This window comes from Mustela putorius, unplaced genomic scaffold, assembly GCF_011764305.1.
Source record: "Mustela putorius furo isolate JIRA1106 unplaced genomic scaffold, ASM1176430v1.1 tig00000054_pilon_pilon_pilon, whole genome shotgun sequence".
Lineage (NCBI taxonomy): Eukaryota > Metazoa > Chordata > Mammalia > Carnivora > Mustelidae > Mustela > Mustela putorius.
Window position 1 is genome coordinate 441309 of NW_025421262.1, and position 17172 is coordinate 458480.

The 17172-nt window shown below is 51.7% G+C and overlaps 1 protein-coding gene across 2 annotated transcripts; it reads right to left on the reverse strand.

The window, feature by feature from the left end:
* Positions 1 to 1324: 1324 nt before the first annotated feature.
* PDYN (prodynorphin) lies at positions 1325 to 16130 on the reverse strand. 2 transcript variants are annotated; one of them, XM_004772922.3, is made up of 4 exons: positions 15686 to 16128; positions 14381 to 14437; positions 4724 to 4871; positions 1325 to 3422 (listed from the first exon to the last, which is right to left on the reverse strand). In XM_004772922.3, exons 3-4 carry the CDS (start codon positions 4850 to 4852, stop codon positions 2778 to 2780), a joined length of 774 nt encoding a protein of 257 aa, XP_004772979.1. In that variant the 5' UTR covers positions 4853 to 4871; positions 14381 to 14437; positions 15686 to 16128; the 3' UTR covers positions 1325 to 2777. The 2 variants fall into 2 exon arrangements, with proteins under 2 accessions (XP_004772979.1, XP_004772980.1); XM_004772923.3 differs by lacking the exon at positions 14381 to 14437 and having other exon boundaries at positions 15686 to 16130.
* Between the last annotated feature and the right edge of the window lie 1042 nt (positions 16131 to 17172).

The following is a 17172-nucleotide window of genomic DNA, read 5'->3' on the forward strand; positions in this document are numbered from 1 at the left end:
AGAGCTCAGTGATAGAGAAGTCCAAGTGCTGTTTTCGAACCCCTTGATCAAGCTGTACCTGAAGCAAATATCCTGTCTTCTTCATTTATGTGAGCCAACAAATTACTTAGTTTTTTTTGTTTGTTTGTTTTTTGGTTAGTTTTGGTATTGGTTGTTCACTTAACTTATTTGAGATACTTAGGAGCCATTTGTTTGCAAGCAACAGAAAATTCTGAAAAGGTTCCTGGGCTGGTAGACAGCAAGATCAGGACCCAATACATCAAAGTGACAGAAACCTTAATTTCAACCCAACCTAAAGATAGAACTTCCCCACACTGAATTATTAAGGAGAAGCAATATGTTGTGAAATCCAAATTAAAATTTATTATCAATGTGTCAATTTTGGCACAGAGTAGGTAGTTGGAGGAGATAATCCCAACCTTAGTTTCCTTCCAACTTGATCCCATGAACAGCAAGAATGGAGTATTCCTCAAGAAAGATTTCCTGAACACCCTAGGGATATTCCTCCCCTCCTCCTATTATCCATTATTACTAAATCCCAGTCGTTCCCTTCACAATAATTACCATTAATTTAAATTTCACTTATATTTAATTTTAAATTCATTACATTTTATCTCTTTTACATTTAATTTTTAATTTTAGGTTCATATTTTTGTTTCCTCGTCTCCCCCTCATTGCCTACAATTTCCATAAGAGCTGAGAGCTTGTCCATTTTATTTTCCTGTATGTCCAGCACCTAGAAAAACACCTGCCACACAGCAGGCTTTCAATTAATTCTTTCTTGAATGAAGGAAAGAATGAAGGAGACCAACCTTCCTTGGCCCTATGTTTTCTAAGAAGTCACTCAGAAAGCCAGTGACTAAATGAGACTCATGAGGTCTGGAGCCACTGGGACTCTTCTATACCAGCTCTATTTAACGGACATCTCCTTGATGCCATTTAATAAAGCATGTCATTTTAGTAAAGGACATTATGCCACACTCTCTACAGAGTTCTTCACCTTTGTCTGGAAACATTTGTCCCTCTTGCTTTAGTAATCCAGCATAGGAGACAGTCTCTGGGAGTCAGGGAGGTCTTTCACAGAAGAGGAAACTAAGGCTCAGAGAGGTCAAATAACTTACCCGATATCACACAGATCTCAAATTAAGGGTGATGGCATTCTAAAGATTGTGCTCTTTCTGTTAGCCTACACTTAGTTTCCTGACATGATTGTGTGTGTGTCTGTATGTCTGTGTCTGTGTGTTGTATTTTTCATTCCCCAGCACTCTTTTCTGCAAATGGTCTTTCTATGCTCTGGGGACTGAGGCACACGTATACACACCCCGAGTCATCACCATTTTTCTTTTATTTATTGCACTGGAGGAGTATGAAATAACACAGGCCTGCTAAGGAATAAGCAAATTCTGGGTAAACTGCATAAGTGGGATTTTTTAAAAGCACACGAAGTAACCCTACAACAATCCATACATTTCAGAATATCATGAGGGACCTGGGGTTGTGCGCGAAGAGGTACGCTCAGTAGCATCTTAGACAAATTAACTGAATTCAAGACCCTTTCCTCTCCTATCATGCCCAGCCTCCTGGATGCACGAACCAAGCTGTAGTGCCTAGGGATGCGCAAGCAAGAGCAACAGAGCGAGAGAGAAGACTTTGATCGAAACCGCAGAATTGGGAGGTCTCTGCCTCTGATTCTGGGTTATTTGAATCAAGGGAATTCATTTGGCCTCAAGCACTTAATCACTTCATGCCTCTTTCTGGTTTTATTCTGAGAATCAAGAGGAAAGAATCATCACAGGGGTTGAAGAACGCCTTTTTGTCTTTCTAGCTGTTGCTTCTGGATTCCCTTACCCAATGCCCAATGCATATGTTTGGCCAGATGGCTGAGACTCTTGGCGGCCAATTCAGCTGCTCAAGAACATGGTTGTGCTTAACCTCATCAACTTGACTCAGCTTTAGTTCATCCTGGGGTGGGAGTGTGCTGCCGATCTGTTTAATTAGTTTAATGAGGGCTGAGGGAACTGGTCCACATTTTGAGTTTGCTGTATAGAGCAAATTGGTTTGTCTTGCTCCCTTCCTGATCATTTCAGTATTCAGTGGGAAAACTGCTTTCATTACCATTTTGGAAGGGGTTTCCACGCCCTTCCTCTCCTGGGAGGAGTGGGGTGCTATCCAAGGTACCAACATGAACTAGAGTCCGGGAACTCGGTTTCTCAAGAAGTATGTTTCTAAATGAGGAGAACACAGGGGACACAACTGAACACGTGCCCACCAGAGGACCAAACTCTCTGATGTAGGACTTCCAAGAAAATGCAGTGTTTGAGCCTTTTACCTAAAGTATGGTCTCCGAAGTGGAGAGCACCAGGAGGTCCTTTAAGATTTGGGATGAAGTGTTAGGATTTCTATTTGTTTCTTTATATTATTTTGCTATTTATCTAGAGGGATGAAGAACATGTCAGTCTGGATTCCTGGAACTGGGGAGTCACATTATTAAGGGGGTGCTTAATAGGAAAAACTGCTGTTGGCGATAGTTTCAGTGTTCTAGAGCTGAAGCCAAGCACTGAGCCTACTGGAGAGGGGAACCTCCATCTTCCTCCTTGCTAACCCCAGACAAACACTGTGCCCCAGACAGAAAAGAGACAGGCTGGGCTTGGGTGTTTTGCACACCAGGCTGAACTGAGCATTGGGAATGGGGGCTCTAAGGTAGGATGAATGAGGGCACGCCAATCTGCAAGGGTGTCAGGGGGAGCTCCTGACTTGACTCCACAATGGGGGGAGGATTACCCATCAAGAAGCTCTCCGGAGTAGGCATTGGGGTCTTCCTGAGACCGAGTTACTACCTTGAACTGGCGCCGGAGGAAACCGCCATAGCGCTTCTGGTTGTCCCATTTGAGCTTGGGACGGATGCGCCTCAGGAAGCCCCCATAGCGTTTGTATAGGTCCTCATGGCCCATTTTCTCCCCATCGCCCTCCCCATCTCCTTCCCCAGCAACCTCTGAGCTTCTCTTGGGGTATTTGCGCAGGAAGCCCCCATAGCGTTTGGCCTGTTCCTTGGGCCCCTCCCCATTGGAATCCAGTGCCCCAGCCTCCACATCATCATTCAGCTGGGTGTCCCCCAGCAGCTCAGACTCCCCTCCCTCCCCAAACCTGCCAGAGAGACCCCTGAGCCTCTCTGCCAGGCTCCTGCTCAGGGTGTCCTCCTCTGTCGGGGTGCTGAGGAGAAATCTGTTTTTCTCAATCTCCTTCAGGAAGGATCCAGAGCGCTTAGCCAGCTCACTATAGGGTTCCTCCCAAGCGGCCTTGGTCACCAAGTCTTCTTTGCCATTGAGCCCGAAGGTGAAGGGGGTGAAAAGAGACAGAAGGCCTTGGCATCTCTCCCACTCCTCAGCCGACAGCAGAGCAGACTGGCATTCCAGGGAACAAATCTACAAAACCCCAAAAAGACCAGAGTGGTAACATCACCCCCGTTGAACCGCCAAGTCCCGTGTACTCCTCTGCCCCAGTGAATCCCTTGTCCAATGTCAGAAAATCAAAAGTAGCTGCCCTTACTAAGCCCCAGGCTTCCCACTTTAATGCTCCCAGGGGTGCATGAAGGTAGGGGACGGTGCACCTGTGCACAAGATGAGGAAAGAGACATGGAGAGGCGAAACAGCTTTCCCAGGGAAACATGGCTACGAATGGCGATGCCAACATCCCAAGTAAGATCTTCCCAGAGTGCTCTGTGGGGCACTCACTCATCCTCTGACCTCCTGACTCCAGAGAGAATACTTGGCTCTCGCCCCCTTTCCCAGGTGTGAAGGATGTAATAGACAAGGAAGCCATCCAGGATGGTAGAGAGAACACGTGTGAGGGGTCAGAAGGCTCAACAAACCCCAGGCGACAAAGTGTCTCCTTCACAGGAGTGCTGGGGGAATTCAAATGTGATCATGGTGATGGTCATGAGGAGGACAGTGACAACATGGGACAATTCTGGAACTTGGACCGAGGCAGGCTAATGCCACAAGCCCGCTTGCTTAACCAGGGAGCTCCCCTGTGATGGTCTGCCTCTCAGCGAAGAACAGCTAGAACCGTGTGTTTGGTCCCTCGCATTGTTATTTCAAAGAATCACGCCCATTTTGTGGATGTGGAGAATGAAGGCAGGCGTGTTCCAGAGTCTCGGAGTGAGAAAGTGACAGACCCAAAGCCTGGGCTCTGTCCACCACAACCTTGGAACCTTTAATCTCACCTGTATGCCATCAAGGGAGAAACACGTGGGGGAGCTGGATTCAAAGCAAAGCCAACAAGGCCAGGCCTAGAAATGCTAAGATCCAAGAGAAGGGTCCAGGCTTGGATCTTGTCAACCAGATCCGGGCATTTAGTTGTGGTTGGAAAGACCTCCTCCCACGGGAGTGGCTAGACTAGGAGGCGCCCTCAGCCTGGTGGGAAGAGGCCCTAGAAAGTTGCCATAGGCTGCCCGCTCCCGAAGCCAGCGCTGTCTCCTTATTGACCGGCTTAGTTGCAAGGCATGAGTCTCCCTGGTAACCTGTGTCCGTCCCAGGCCTGAGCAAGCCAGGGCTGGTGAAGTCAGAGGTGGGGATAGAAGGGGCTGCAACCTGCAGTCTCGGGTGCCCAGGATAACCCCACAGCAGGATGTGTCTGGCACAGGTGGGACAAGTCTGCAGACCAGACGTACAGTGGCCCAAACTCCGCACACACACCCCCTTCCGCACACAGGCCCAGGACCTACCAGAGGGTCGACGGGCTTGGGCCCATCCTGGGTCTTCACAGCACAAAGGGAGCACTGGGATAAGCAGTCCGCCATGACCGAGGGGAGCACAAGGAGGCAGGCAGTCAGCACCAGCCCCTGCCACGCCATGCTGTCTCCTCTCTTCCTGCTGCGGAAAGAGAAAGAGAAGAGAAGGGATATGTGAGCGCCTGCTCTGTCAGTGTCCGGAGCCATCCGGCCAACCCCGCTGGAAATACTGCAAGGCCAATAACCTCATTCCCATTTCACAGTCAGGAAAATAGAGGCCCCAGGAGGCACAGTGGTTGCCCAAGGCCAGGGATCAAGGAAGGGTATTAATGTGCTGAGTACCTGCTACAGGCCAGGAGCTTTCCCCCCATGCTCACACTTATCTGTATAATAGCTCCAGAGGTGGGCTGTGCTGTTTTCATCAGACAGGTGGGGAAGTTGAGGCTCAAAGGGGAAGAGATTGCCTGCACAGCTAGGCAGTGGACAAGCCAAGACTTGACCTGGGTCCGTAAACCTTCAAAACCCACTTTGCCCATTCCCCAAGCCAAAAGACACTCAGCACCTGTTTTCCTGGATTCTCTGAGGCCCCATCACCTGCCTTTGTCCCCACTCCTCAGCTTATCCCCAGGCCAGTCCTTTCTGCCTTGTAAGTTCTCTGGAATTTGCCTTTTTCACCCCAGCACTTCTACTTACTGTGGCCACCTCCTCCGAGCTGGCCTCCCTGCCTTCTTGGATCCCTTCTAAAATGCCCTGCTCAGCATGGCAATTCTGCGATCAGATCTGTTAGGTGGGGTCAGGCCTGGACCCCTTTCTAAATTATAGGAACACTCTCAGTCTCATCCCCTACACCCTAAGACTTGGTCCCAACCACATCGAGTTACTCGCAATTTCCCTAATAAATGTATCAGGCCCTGTCCCATCTCCAGTCCTTTGCATATGCTGTTCCCTCAGCCGGAAAACCCTTCCACTCCTCTTCTATTACCTGCTAATGTAGTCCCTACATTAGATGTCACTTCTTCCAGGGAACTTTTCCTGACCTCCGAGGCTGGATAGAATGTTCCTCCTTTGCAATCACCCCAAAACTTGTGCCTCCTCCATCAAAATATTCCACCATTTGGTAATTATCTGAGTCTTCAGGCTTTGGCTCCATGAAGGCAGGAGTTGTGTCTTGTTTTCATCTCTCTCTGCATTCTTCAAACCTGCCAAGCTTGCTTCTACCCCAGGGCCTTTGCACATTCCATCCATGCACCCATCCCCCACCCCACCCCTCACCCCCGCCACAGTACTCTTAGCCGAGATCTTAACATGGTTTGTTCCTTCTTGTAATTAGATGAAGTCAATGTCAAATCGCCAGGGAGCTATCTGCAGCCCCCTGGATTTAAAGCTGCTTCCTGACTCCTCTTCCGTCACGCTGCTTTGTTGGCATCAGAGTACTCACCATCTCGTAGGATCCTATGGATTTGGTGTTGGTTTGCTGTAGTTCTTGGCAAGTATCATCGACCCCGCTAGAGTGTTAGCTCCTTCAGGGACCTGTCATGGTTCTGGCTGTCCCTGACCCACCCCTAGCACGCACATGCAGTAAATGCTAGGCATTAGAGTTCATGCATTGCAAATAGTGTGTTAAAACCTCTTCCTTTTATAATTAACTCCTTATAAAACAAATATCAAGACTCAGTGCCATTCAGAAGGGGGGCACAGGACCATTCTCCCAACTGGAAATAGGGAGTTCTTCTGAGACACTCCTCTCTGGGTGGGAGGCTCCAGGCTCTGCCCAGCCTGGTCTTTGCTGCCAGACACCCATCACACTGCTCTCAGGGACACTGTCCTTCTTCCCTCCTCCAAGTCTCCCGTGCCTGCCTTTGCTGCGAACTGCCCAGTTTGCTCAGGGGATCTAGCGGGTACCTCCCCACCACCCAAGCCCCTCGTTGTAGCTCAGAGGGTCTCCCTCTCAAGCACACAGTAGATCCTCTCCCATCCGCTACCCCTCCCCAGTATGCCTAGTAAGATCCCAGACAGCATTTACCAAGCCCTGCTGTCCATCATCCCATCTACTCCTCCCCAGCAAGGTGCCACTTCTGGTTCAGTGAATCGCCCACGTCCTACAGCAAGCGGAGAAGCTGGGGAGCGAGACTGTTCTGCTTGACTCCCCACACTTCTGTCCTTAATGACTACCATTTCCAGAGCATTGATTCATTAACAGCTGAACCCTCTGCGAGACCCAGAGGACCCAGTGTCCAGGGCCTTTGACTTGTATATTGTTCTCAATCCACCCACCAACTGTGGGAGGTGGGTATCATCACCCCCACTCTGTAGATGAGAACACTGGTGATCAGAGAGGCTTGACAGATCTCCTGAGGTCACACAGCGACTAAAGAAGAGAACCCAGGCTTCTCTTGAAGCTGGGCAAGTTCTGCTCCCTGAAGCAGGGAGGCTCAGGGAAGAAAACCCAGCGAAGTAGACATGGGTCCATCGCACCTCTCTTGCCCACCCTGGACAGTCTCGCTCTACCAGCTGCTGAGCAGCGTTGTCCTCCGGGAGAGTAAGCTGGACCTCTCACGTGCATATACAAAGCAGGCAGCTCCTGTTTTCTTCTTTATGGGCAATGGTGATGGTGGGGCTGGCCCCTTAGATCAGCAGTTATTTACCTGTTGTGGAGGAGGAGCCTACACGACACAGCTCCCCACCCCTAGGCTTCCCACACAGCTTGGCTGCCAAGGTAGGAGATCCTTTTTGTCCCAGGCAAAAATAGCGTCAGCAGATTTTCCTTTCATCCACTAACTTTATATTTAATAATTATCCTAGCTGATCAGACGGATGTTAAGTACTCATGATGTTCTAAACGATTCTCATGAATGAATTCATTTCTATTCATCACGACTCTCTGGGGTGGGTACTATTGTCACGCCCACTTTACAGATCGGGAAACTGAGTTCAGACACCTGTCAAGATTCTAGAGCAAGTAAGCGGCAAAGCTGGGATTTGCATCCCCAGTGGTCTGGCTCAAGCCCACTTTCTTAACCATGAGGTACTAGCCAGGCTCCCCCAGTCCACTGCCCACCCCCACCCCCAGCCTCCAGCTTCTCCTTCCAGGCAGCCGCCTCCTGGCTCCTCCAATCTTGCTAATCTGACTGCACCCCTGCTCTGCCTCCCGGCCTTTGAGAGGAACCCTGCCTCTTAGCCAGCTGCTCACAGGCTTTCCCACTAAGAGGAGCTGACGCTGACTAGCGTGCACTGCGTGCCAGGCCGTGCTGAGACCCACCTGCGTCTTAACCCATTTGCCTCCTAACAACCCCATAAAACAGGGACTACTATTCTTTCCATTCTACAAGCAGGGAAATGGAAGCACAGAGCTTACGTCATCTGTCTAAGGGATCCCAGCAAATGCATAGCACTGAGACTGGCTGGCTGTGAGCTTTGCCTGCAGGCATGACCTTGCCCACTGCAATTCCAACAAGAGTGCCCCATGTGCCCCGGGCTTTGCCCAAGGGACTCCCTCTGCCTGGAACACCTTTCTCACCCCACCCCCCATCTGCTCCCATCTGCCTCTGACCTGGCTAACTCTGATTTGTTCTTCAAAACTCAGCCTCTTTTGCCTCCTCCAGGAAGTCTGCCTGGATTAACCCCCTTGTCAGACCTCCCACAGTCACCTATGCTGGCTCTGTCACATAACTGCCTCTTGTTTTCTGAGTTCCCTGACCGGAGTGGGGGGTGGGGGTGGGGGGGGACTTCATCTCTGCAAGTCAAAGTCGCTACAGGGAGAGTGTGTGGTGGGTTTGAGGATGACAAGGAGGCCAGGGTGGATGAGGGGGCATGAGGCAGGAGACTGGGGTAGAAAAGTAGACAGAGGAGCTGTGGCCAGATGGTGTGGGCCCCTGTAGGCCAAGGTGAGGAGTCTGCGTTTCGCTCTTACGCTATGAGAAGGTAAAGGCCGTCTGAGGACTGATGCTGAATGGATGAGTGAACAGCGTGCCCAGCGAGAGCAAGAGCTCCCCCAGGTTTGTTGAGCGGATACAACAGGCCACCCCTGGACGTCTGGGAAACCCAGTCTGAATATTTCTGGATCACGGCTCTGTGCCCCTTGAGAAACCTCATGGGGTCTGCGGTTGTCCAAGACCAACGTTGCTAAAGGAAATGTTGTGGAAACCAGGGAGCCAGGGGAGGGGAGGGGAGAGGAAATAAGAGAAGAGGGTGGACAGGAAGCGGAAGGGGGAGGAGGGATGAAGGGGGAGGGAAAGGCAGAAGAAGGAACCCGGTGATGTGCTGAATATTAGGGACTTGATTCTGAGGCTTTGATTTTTTTCCTTGACTTGCTCAAGGTGTGAGCAGAGTTGGTGTTCCTTGGCCCTGGGAAGGACCAAGTCCCTGTCTTCCAGCAAAGCCCCTCTCACACACACCCACACCCCACACACACACCCACACCCCACCGACATAGCCCTGGCCCCCTGAGCCTCAGTGGCTTTCCCAGGAAGAACTGGGGAGGGACGTTAATGGCATGGGGAACAAGCAGAGGGCTGCCCAGGGAGGGTCAGGGCAGTGATGGCGGGGTCAGGCAGGGTCAGGCAGGGCTGAGGCCTCTGGCTTCCTCCTCCTCAGCCCTCAGCTTTCTCCCTGCACAAGGCAAATGTCCAGAGGCTGCAGACCAGCTGCCTGAGGGACAAATTCAGCAAATAGGTACAAGGTGTTTTGCCTTGCATAAGGATTTTTTTTTTTTTAATTCTGTTGCCACCAATTTTAACTTGGGATGTTTTTATATTTCAAAATCTTAATTTCTGACCTATATTTAAAAATCAGAACTTCTGGGGCACCTGGGTGGCTCAGTGGGTTGAGGCCTCTGCCTTCAGCTCGGGTCGTGATCCCAGGGTCCTGGGATCTAGCCCCACATCGGGCTCTCTGTTCATTGGGGAGCCTGCTTTCCCCCCGCTCTGCCTGCCTCTCTGCCTACTTGTGATTTCTGTCTGTCAAATAAATAAATAAAATATTTTAAAAAAAAAATCAGAAGTTCTGGAGACATTGGGCCTGCACTGCCATAGGGCAACCATTACCCAAGGGACACGTGCAGCCTGGTCACCACTGTCCCCACCCAGGGGCTTCCCTCACGTCTGCTGCTGAGCACCTGATAGACGGTTGACTGCAGTGCCTTCTCCAATAACTTGGAGGAGTGTGGGGTCAGAAAGGAAAGGGGCGCCTCCAAGTCCTTCCTGACCCAGAAGTGGGATCAACAAGTCCTTAGTTCTGCGGATTCAAAACCCAACCCACCCCTTAGCCCCAGTCTGGGAAAATTACTTGACTTTGCTGTGTCTCCATCTTCTTGGTCACATAGTGGGGCTAATAATAATGTGTCAGGGGGTGGGCATAGGAATTAAGTAAGAGATCATGCACATGGCCCCCAGCCGGGTACCTGGCACGTAGTCAGTGCTTTACACAGCAGAATATGAAGGCTCCATTCAACTCTTAGTCTCTAGGGGTGCCAAAAGAAGACAAAAAGGAGTGAGAACACATGCCTGCAACACAGTTCAAAGACCAAAAACGAGTTGTTGAATGAATGAACGGCCACGTGTGTAGGGCCTACTGTGTGCCAGGCAGCACCGAACATTCCATATCCACAGTCACATCGGTCCAGTAACGGCCACCACAGCTCAAGAGCCTGCTAGGTGCCAGGCTGGGCGTTCCCACTTTACACACACAATTCTAATCCTCAGCACAGCCCTGGGGGCAGATGTCTTTATACCCTTTGTACAGAGGAGAATACTGAGGCTGGGGAAGAAGAAGTCGCCTGCCAGAGTTCGTTCGGTTTGTCAACGGGAGCTAGGCTTCTGACGAGATCTCTCTGGGTTAAAAGTTGACTCTAATAAAGACACGTGAGCCCGGAGCTCTTCCCCAGGCAATCCTATTTCCTTCCTATTGTAGGATAAACAAATTACTGAGCCCTGCCAGATGGGTCCTTTCACCTTTGTTGGGGGATTTGCTTAAAGTCATGCATCAGAAGTAGCCCTGCCTGCTTGTCAACCAGAAAGGCTAAGAAGAAATGGCACTTGGATGCTCAAGGTGTGTGGGGGCGGTGGGGGTCGGGGGGATAGCGTCGGGCAGGCAGACCCCAGTGGAAAGTGCACATGGCCACCAGGGAAGGAGGGGCCCCCTCCATGGACTGAGTGGGCCCCGGGGCCTCCCCACAGCCCCCCCAAAGAAAAACCCTCTTTACTTGCAGGTCCCTGAAGGACTTCCTCAGCCCCTGCCTCGTGGGCTTTGTGACAGCCCAGGGAGGGAAGCAGAAGCTGGCGGGGAGGAGGGGGGATTCTCCCCTAAGAGGCAAGGAAATTTTGGACCCACTCAGCCTCCATAATCACATGATCCAATTCCTTCTACTAATTCTCTTTCTCTATACGTACACATCCTACTGTTTCCATGTCTCTGGAGAACCCCGAGAACACATCCAACACCCATCCCATCTGCTCATCATCGTAAGCGTAGGGTTGAGACAGGGATCAGAAGCCCAGGTGCCCCAAACTACAGACTAGCTGGTCTTCCATGGACCAAGTTCGCAGACCCCTGCTTTCATTGCTCTTATCACCATTTTTCTAATTCTGATTATTCTCATTGTTTTGAAGCTGACTTTCTTGAGAAAAATCAGAGAGCAGCCACCCCCCTCCCCAAGCCCTGGCTTCTGGCTTCTTGTCTGTGAAGGGGCCGCATCACCCCCTCCCCTGTGCCAGGGCCGCCCTGGTGACCCCCCCCCCCAGGCCCCAGAGTTCCTTGGGAGGGAAGGGACTGCCTTCCCCGCCCACTCATCTCCTGGCGGTGATATTTCTATATTGTAGGCAGAGGGCTCAGAGGAGCAGCAAGCATTAAAAAGCCAGCATGGAATAATAATGGCTTGATTTAACATTGCAATTATCTCTCCCAGCACTTTATCGCATATGATTATCCCTATTTGATAGAAGAGGAAATGGGAAAAGGTAGGAATGAAGTCACTTGTTTAAGGTCACAACATGAGTCAGGAGGGAAGTGGAGATAGAGGCCGGGCCTCCCACCCCCAGGCAGTGACTCGCACTGAGGAACTGGGGTTTCAATGACCCTCCAACAGCCTGCCCACGGCCTCATCTAGGAGCCCGGTGCTGCTGCTCTGTGCCAGGCCCATGGCCTCCCGCGGCCACCGCTGGGGCAGGTGCCTCCTTTACGGGCTTGGGTGGGAAGGGTGAGGACCAAGGGACCACGCACCCCAGGGTCCCAAGGGCATGTGTGGCTGAGCTGGGGTTCTCTGAGACCGTAGCATCCCTGCAGAAGGCATAGTTATGGGGCCAAACTCGCTTTCAGTCCCATTCCTGCATGTTTGCCCTCAGGAGAATCCAGGAAGTTGGCACGATGAGCCCCATTTTCCAGATGAGGAAAGAAGGTCCCAGAGAGGCAAGATCACCAGGTCGAGGCCGAGAGGCAAGGACACAGCAGAAGCAGACTTGAAAGTCAGTCTGCAGACCCACCCAGATACCGTGCCTGAGGTGTGGGGTCACATTAAATGTCCAGCGGACCCTCCCACCAAACTCTCCCGTTCCTGAAGATGAGACTGTTTCTGGAGTTTTACCCTCCCCCACACCCAAAAGCATATAAAGTTCACCACTGCAGGTCTCCAGGGACTGGATCCGGAGAAGTGGCAGACAGCCGTTTCTTGTGAGGCCTTTAGGGTCATTAGCAAAGAATGGACTGTCCGCGGGGGAGGGGCGGGGAGGAGGGCTCGGGTCTCGGGTCCCGGATGGTCTCGGATGGAAAGTGAACCCCCGTGCAGTCCAGCAAGAATCAAAGCACAGAACGTGGGATACAGCCCTCTCTCCTAGGCCACTTGCTGTTCAGAGGACCAGAGTGAAACACGGCCCTGCACTCCATGGTCACAGCGGGGGGTGGGGGGTTATTAACTTTGTTTTTAAAAGAGTGATTTTTAAGAGCAGGAGTCACGTGAAACCCCCGCCCTTTGTTATTTGGCACCATTAAGGGCCGGGGAGAAAGGCAAAGCAGGATGGGCCAGAGAGAGATGGGGACTGAGATGCAGAGAGACAGAGACTGAGAGGGAGACAGAGACAGAGAGGTGCGTGCGCCCAAAAGACGAGCAGAGGCTCTTGTGCACAGAGAAAGAGCTAAAGACACTAGAGAGGCTGGGAGATGATGGCGAACAGAGCAGGAGAGGGCACAGGAGGGAAAAAGGAGGAGGGGAGGGAACAGAAGCAGATTAGGGGAAGGCAGGCCGCGAGGGGACTTCCATTCAGCGCGTTGACCTACTGTGTGATCACAGACACCAATTCCTCCTCTTGCCAGGGGACCCGTGGGCCAACCACATAATAACTGCTCACTAAACCCTTCTCAGCTTAGACTGAACTGTCCACTAACAGGTCAAAGAGCCGAACGATGGTAGACAAATAGGTGGTCGATGGTAGATGATGGTAGGCAACCCTACCTAGAGCCTCCCTCTCCAGCCAGGGTGACAGCTGAATGACCTCCGGGAGAAGTCTCCTGAGCCCAAGCCCGTGGCTGTGTCTCGTGGATCTAGGCCGTTTACCCTCCTGCCAGGAACATCAATCTGGACTTGGGCTGGGAGCGATTAACGAGACCCAACATTAAAGGACCCAGGACCCGTCTCCCTCTCCAGGGCCTGATCCTGGACTTCCTGTGTGTCTCCAGAAATATTTACTGCCAGCCACAATGGCGAGCCCCGTCTCGGTGAAATCGTTTTAGCCCTTTGTCAGGCGCGGTGAGATGAACCAACATTTATGGGCTGAGATGAGCGAAAACGGTGAGAGAAATCAGCTCGCTGACTGCGCTTTCTCAGACACACGTTGAAATCAAACCACCAACTATCGATCCCACTTCGAATGATGGAAGACATCTAATAAATACAACAATTGTGCAGGAATGGCCCAAGGAGGGAGGCAGGAGGAGGGGGGTAGGGAGGATCGATCAGGAAGAGACTTCATGATCCCGAGGCAACAGATGAAGAAATGGTCTTCTCTGGGTGCGGAGAGAATGGGACGGGGAGGGGAAGAGAGAGTCAGCGCCGCCAACTGAAATACTAGACCTATTTCCCGGACGTGGAGCAGGGCTTGATGGTGTAGGGGTGATAAAGGGTATTATAACAGACAGAGGGGGAAGGGACAGTGAGAAATTGAGCAGTCACTCTGGCATTTATTGAGTATCTACTGAATGCCAGGCATATTACAGTTTCCCGTGGGAGTCTCGCAATAACCTTCAGAGGTCATCACTATTATCCATACCATGTGGGTGAAGAAATGAACTCTAGACTACTGTCCCCAAATCACACAGCCAATGAGTGGTGAGACCTGAGATTTGAACCCTCGTCTGGGTTATTGTGAAACACACATGAAGACAAAATATGGACCATTCCCAGCTCCCAGGAGTTATCTCAAGACGCTAATCCCTGTCCGTTTGGTTTAGGGTGATGGTAAATTTCTCAGCTAGCCCCCCCCCCCCCCAGCCAGTCCCTTTGCCTGCTCTGCTAAAACCTGCTAGGTTCCTCAGGAAGCATGGCGACATCCAACCCCCAGCTGCCGGCGGAGACACACCCATCACACGTCTAGCTCATCTGGGGCAAAGCAGTGGGCTTGAGATCCTGTCAGCAAACGCAAACCTCCCCCAGGCAGCCCAGCTCACCCCAGGGCTGCTGCAACAGCTCCCCCACGCAGATCTCAAAGCCTGGAGATTAATGACCTGCAGAAATAGAACAAAAGGCAAGGTGAAGTGGGATTGAGGGGGGAAAGAAAGGGGGAAAGAGGGAGAGATGGGGCCGTGGGAGGGGGAGGTCGGGGGTTGACATTCTGCAACGTTCGCAATGGATCTTGACTGGAACGCCTGTCAAATTAGAAAGACTTGTACATTTTACCAACCCTTGGAAGAAAGATGGTAATGAAGACTTTCAGTCTGTGGGAAGGGAATTGAAATCATATCCAATAACCTGAAGAGCTTGTTTCCCCTGGGAAGGTTGGAGGCTTAATTAAGGAATGTTTGTAAAGCTTGGAGAGATTCTAGGTAAAAGGTACCCAGGAAAAATTACGAGGTCACAGAATTTACTATTCAACCTCCATGTCGTCACCAGGCTTTTCTTTCTCGCCTTTTTTTCTTTTCTCTGAAGCTCACCAGCTTTTTTGCTAGAGTCAAACTTCAGGATTCTAGAATACTTTCTTTGAACAAGGATATCTTTACCAGTGAGCAAATGGCTTTCCCATCTGAGCTTCTTTGTCCCTGCCCAACTGGGCTATAATTTACATGAAAGCAACAAGTCCTTGCGAAGGAAAATTGACAAGAAAAATCCTGTGAAGCCTGAGTCTCCTGACACGCTGTCACTCTCGTTTCCCTGTTCCTTCCCAACAAAATAGCCCCAAACTTCATTTCTGGGTAAATTATGTCAAAGGGAAACCACTCAAGCCAGCACCCTGTCAGCAATTAAACAGGATCGGAAAAAGAATGAAAAGGCTGAACTTGGTTTGTACATTGATGTACATGATACCCAGTAAATGCCAGAGCCCTGAATCTCATTAACGTCCCCCAGATCTTGTTCTCTAAGTCCGGCGAGAATCACTGACCTTTAAAACCGCCCTGAGTGGCTCAACTCACTTCTTCCACCCGGGGCATCCCATCCTCACATGGGAACCATGTGTGCCGACCACCGGGGAAGAAAGAAGACCCTGGAGCTAAAACCGAGGGGTGGTACTCTTGAGGGAGAAGAACCCACCTGTTTAAGCCGGGGCTGCGCTGAGGGAGGATTCCAAGAAACCGTCCGTCTCATGCCGACGGATCTGGGGGTTTGTAAACTAACCTCATAACTGTAACTCTGTCTGCCGAATTATCAGACCCAGACCTGAAATCTCCCAGCCCGAGCTCTTATCACCCGCAGGTCCAGAGGACCGGGAAAAACAAATATCATCAAAAGAGAGATTCCCGTGCCCCTCTGGATATTACCTGTGCTCTTCTTTGTCCCTGGGCAGCTTCTGGCCGAGCAGGTCGGAGGGTGGTGGTAGGTGCCTGGGTCAGGACTCGGGGTCTCCCTGACTCTGGCTCAGGAGGAGCTGCCAAAGAGGCAGCTGTGAGAACCACCAAAGCCCCTCAGAATGGCAGTTCTGGTGCCTCACCCCCCCCTTTTATGGACTGGAGCCTCCCCCTGTCGCTCAGCCCTTGCTGAGCACAGGCTGCTGGGAGCCAATGGGGAAGTAGCTCAGAGCAGTCAGAGGCACAGACCCCCAGGCCCTTCAACTCGAACTCCCTGGGCCCCACACAATAGGCTTCTCTTCGTGACAGGGGATGTGGAGGAGGAAGGCAGCCGTGCAGGGAGGGGGCTGGATCCTGGGTGTAGTGCTGTTTGTCACTTGAAATCCGGCCACTTCAGTCTTTGATGCATTTCCAGGAGAGTGTCAGAGAAAAAAGAGAGAGAGAGAGAGGTAGGGGAGGACAGAGACAGAAAGAGTTGGAGAAAGAAAGAAAGAGACAGAGAGATAGAGAGACAGATGGAGACACAGAGATAGAGTCAGACAGATCTGGAGACAGAGAGAGGGAGTCAGACAGATATGGAGACAGATGGGGACACAGAGAGAGAGAGGCAGCGAAACAGAAGATTCAGAGACATGGAAAGAGAAAGAGACGCTGTCAGAGAAATAGGGCGTGATACAGACGAGAAAGAGTTGGGAAAACGGAGACACGCGGAGTGCCAGAGATGGGGCCGTCCAGAGAGATGGGGAAACCGGAGGGAGAGTCAGAGGAAGAGAGAGAAGGAAACCAGGAAAGAGGACAGGCTCAGATAAGGAGATCTAGAGACAGCAGAAGAGGCAGAGAGCCCCCACCTAGGGAAGCGATGAGAAGGGGAGGGCAGCCGGCGCCAGTGCCCTGTGCCGTGTGCCACGGTAGCTCCGCGTGCCGCTGCTCACGCGTGTGCTGGAATGTTTTTGTGTGCACACTTGCCTGCACCCACTGTCGACTCTGGTACATGCCTGGGCTGGTGCCAGGCACAACCAGCCCTGGCAGGAGCTCAGCCCTTCCCCGGCAGCCAGGAGCTGCAGTTTACTTTTCTCTGATAGCAACACAAAATGAATGATCATGAAATCCCCCTCAAAATATGGGCTCCGATGTGCCTTTGCCTGCACTCCGGGTGGGGGGCATCCCTACCTCCTGGAAGCCCTCCGTCCACGCCAGCAGCAGCTTGAAGGCTGCGTTCTCATGGCCACAAATACCCTCCAGAGCATTCTGAGGGGGGTGGGCTCTGAGTTTGGGAGAGCACATGCTTCTCGCCTCAGTCCACAGCAGACGCGCAGTTTGTGGGGGGAGGCATGACTGTTTCAGAAGACTGGCAGGGGCTGCCCGTTCCCTGGGCACCAAGGCTGTACCAGGCCCTCGGCCAAAGCTGGCGGGTTGCATCCTCACCACCTGGCCCGACAGTGAATATTATTCCCATCTTG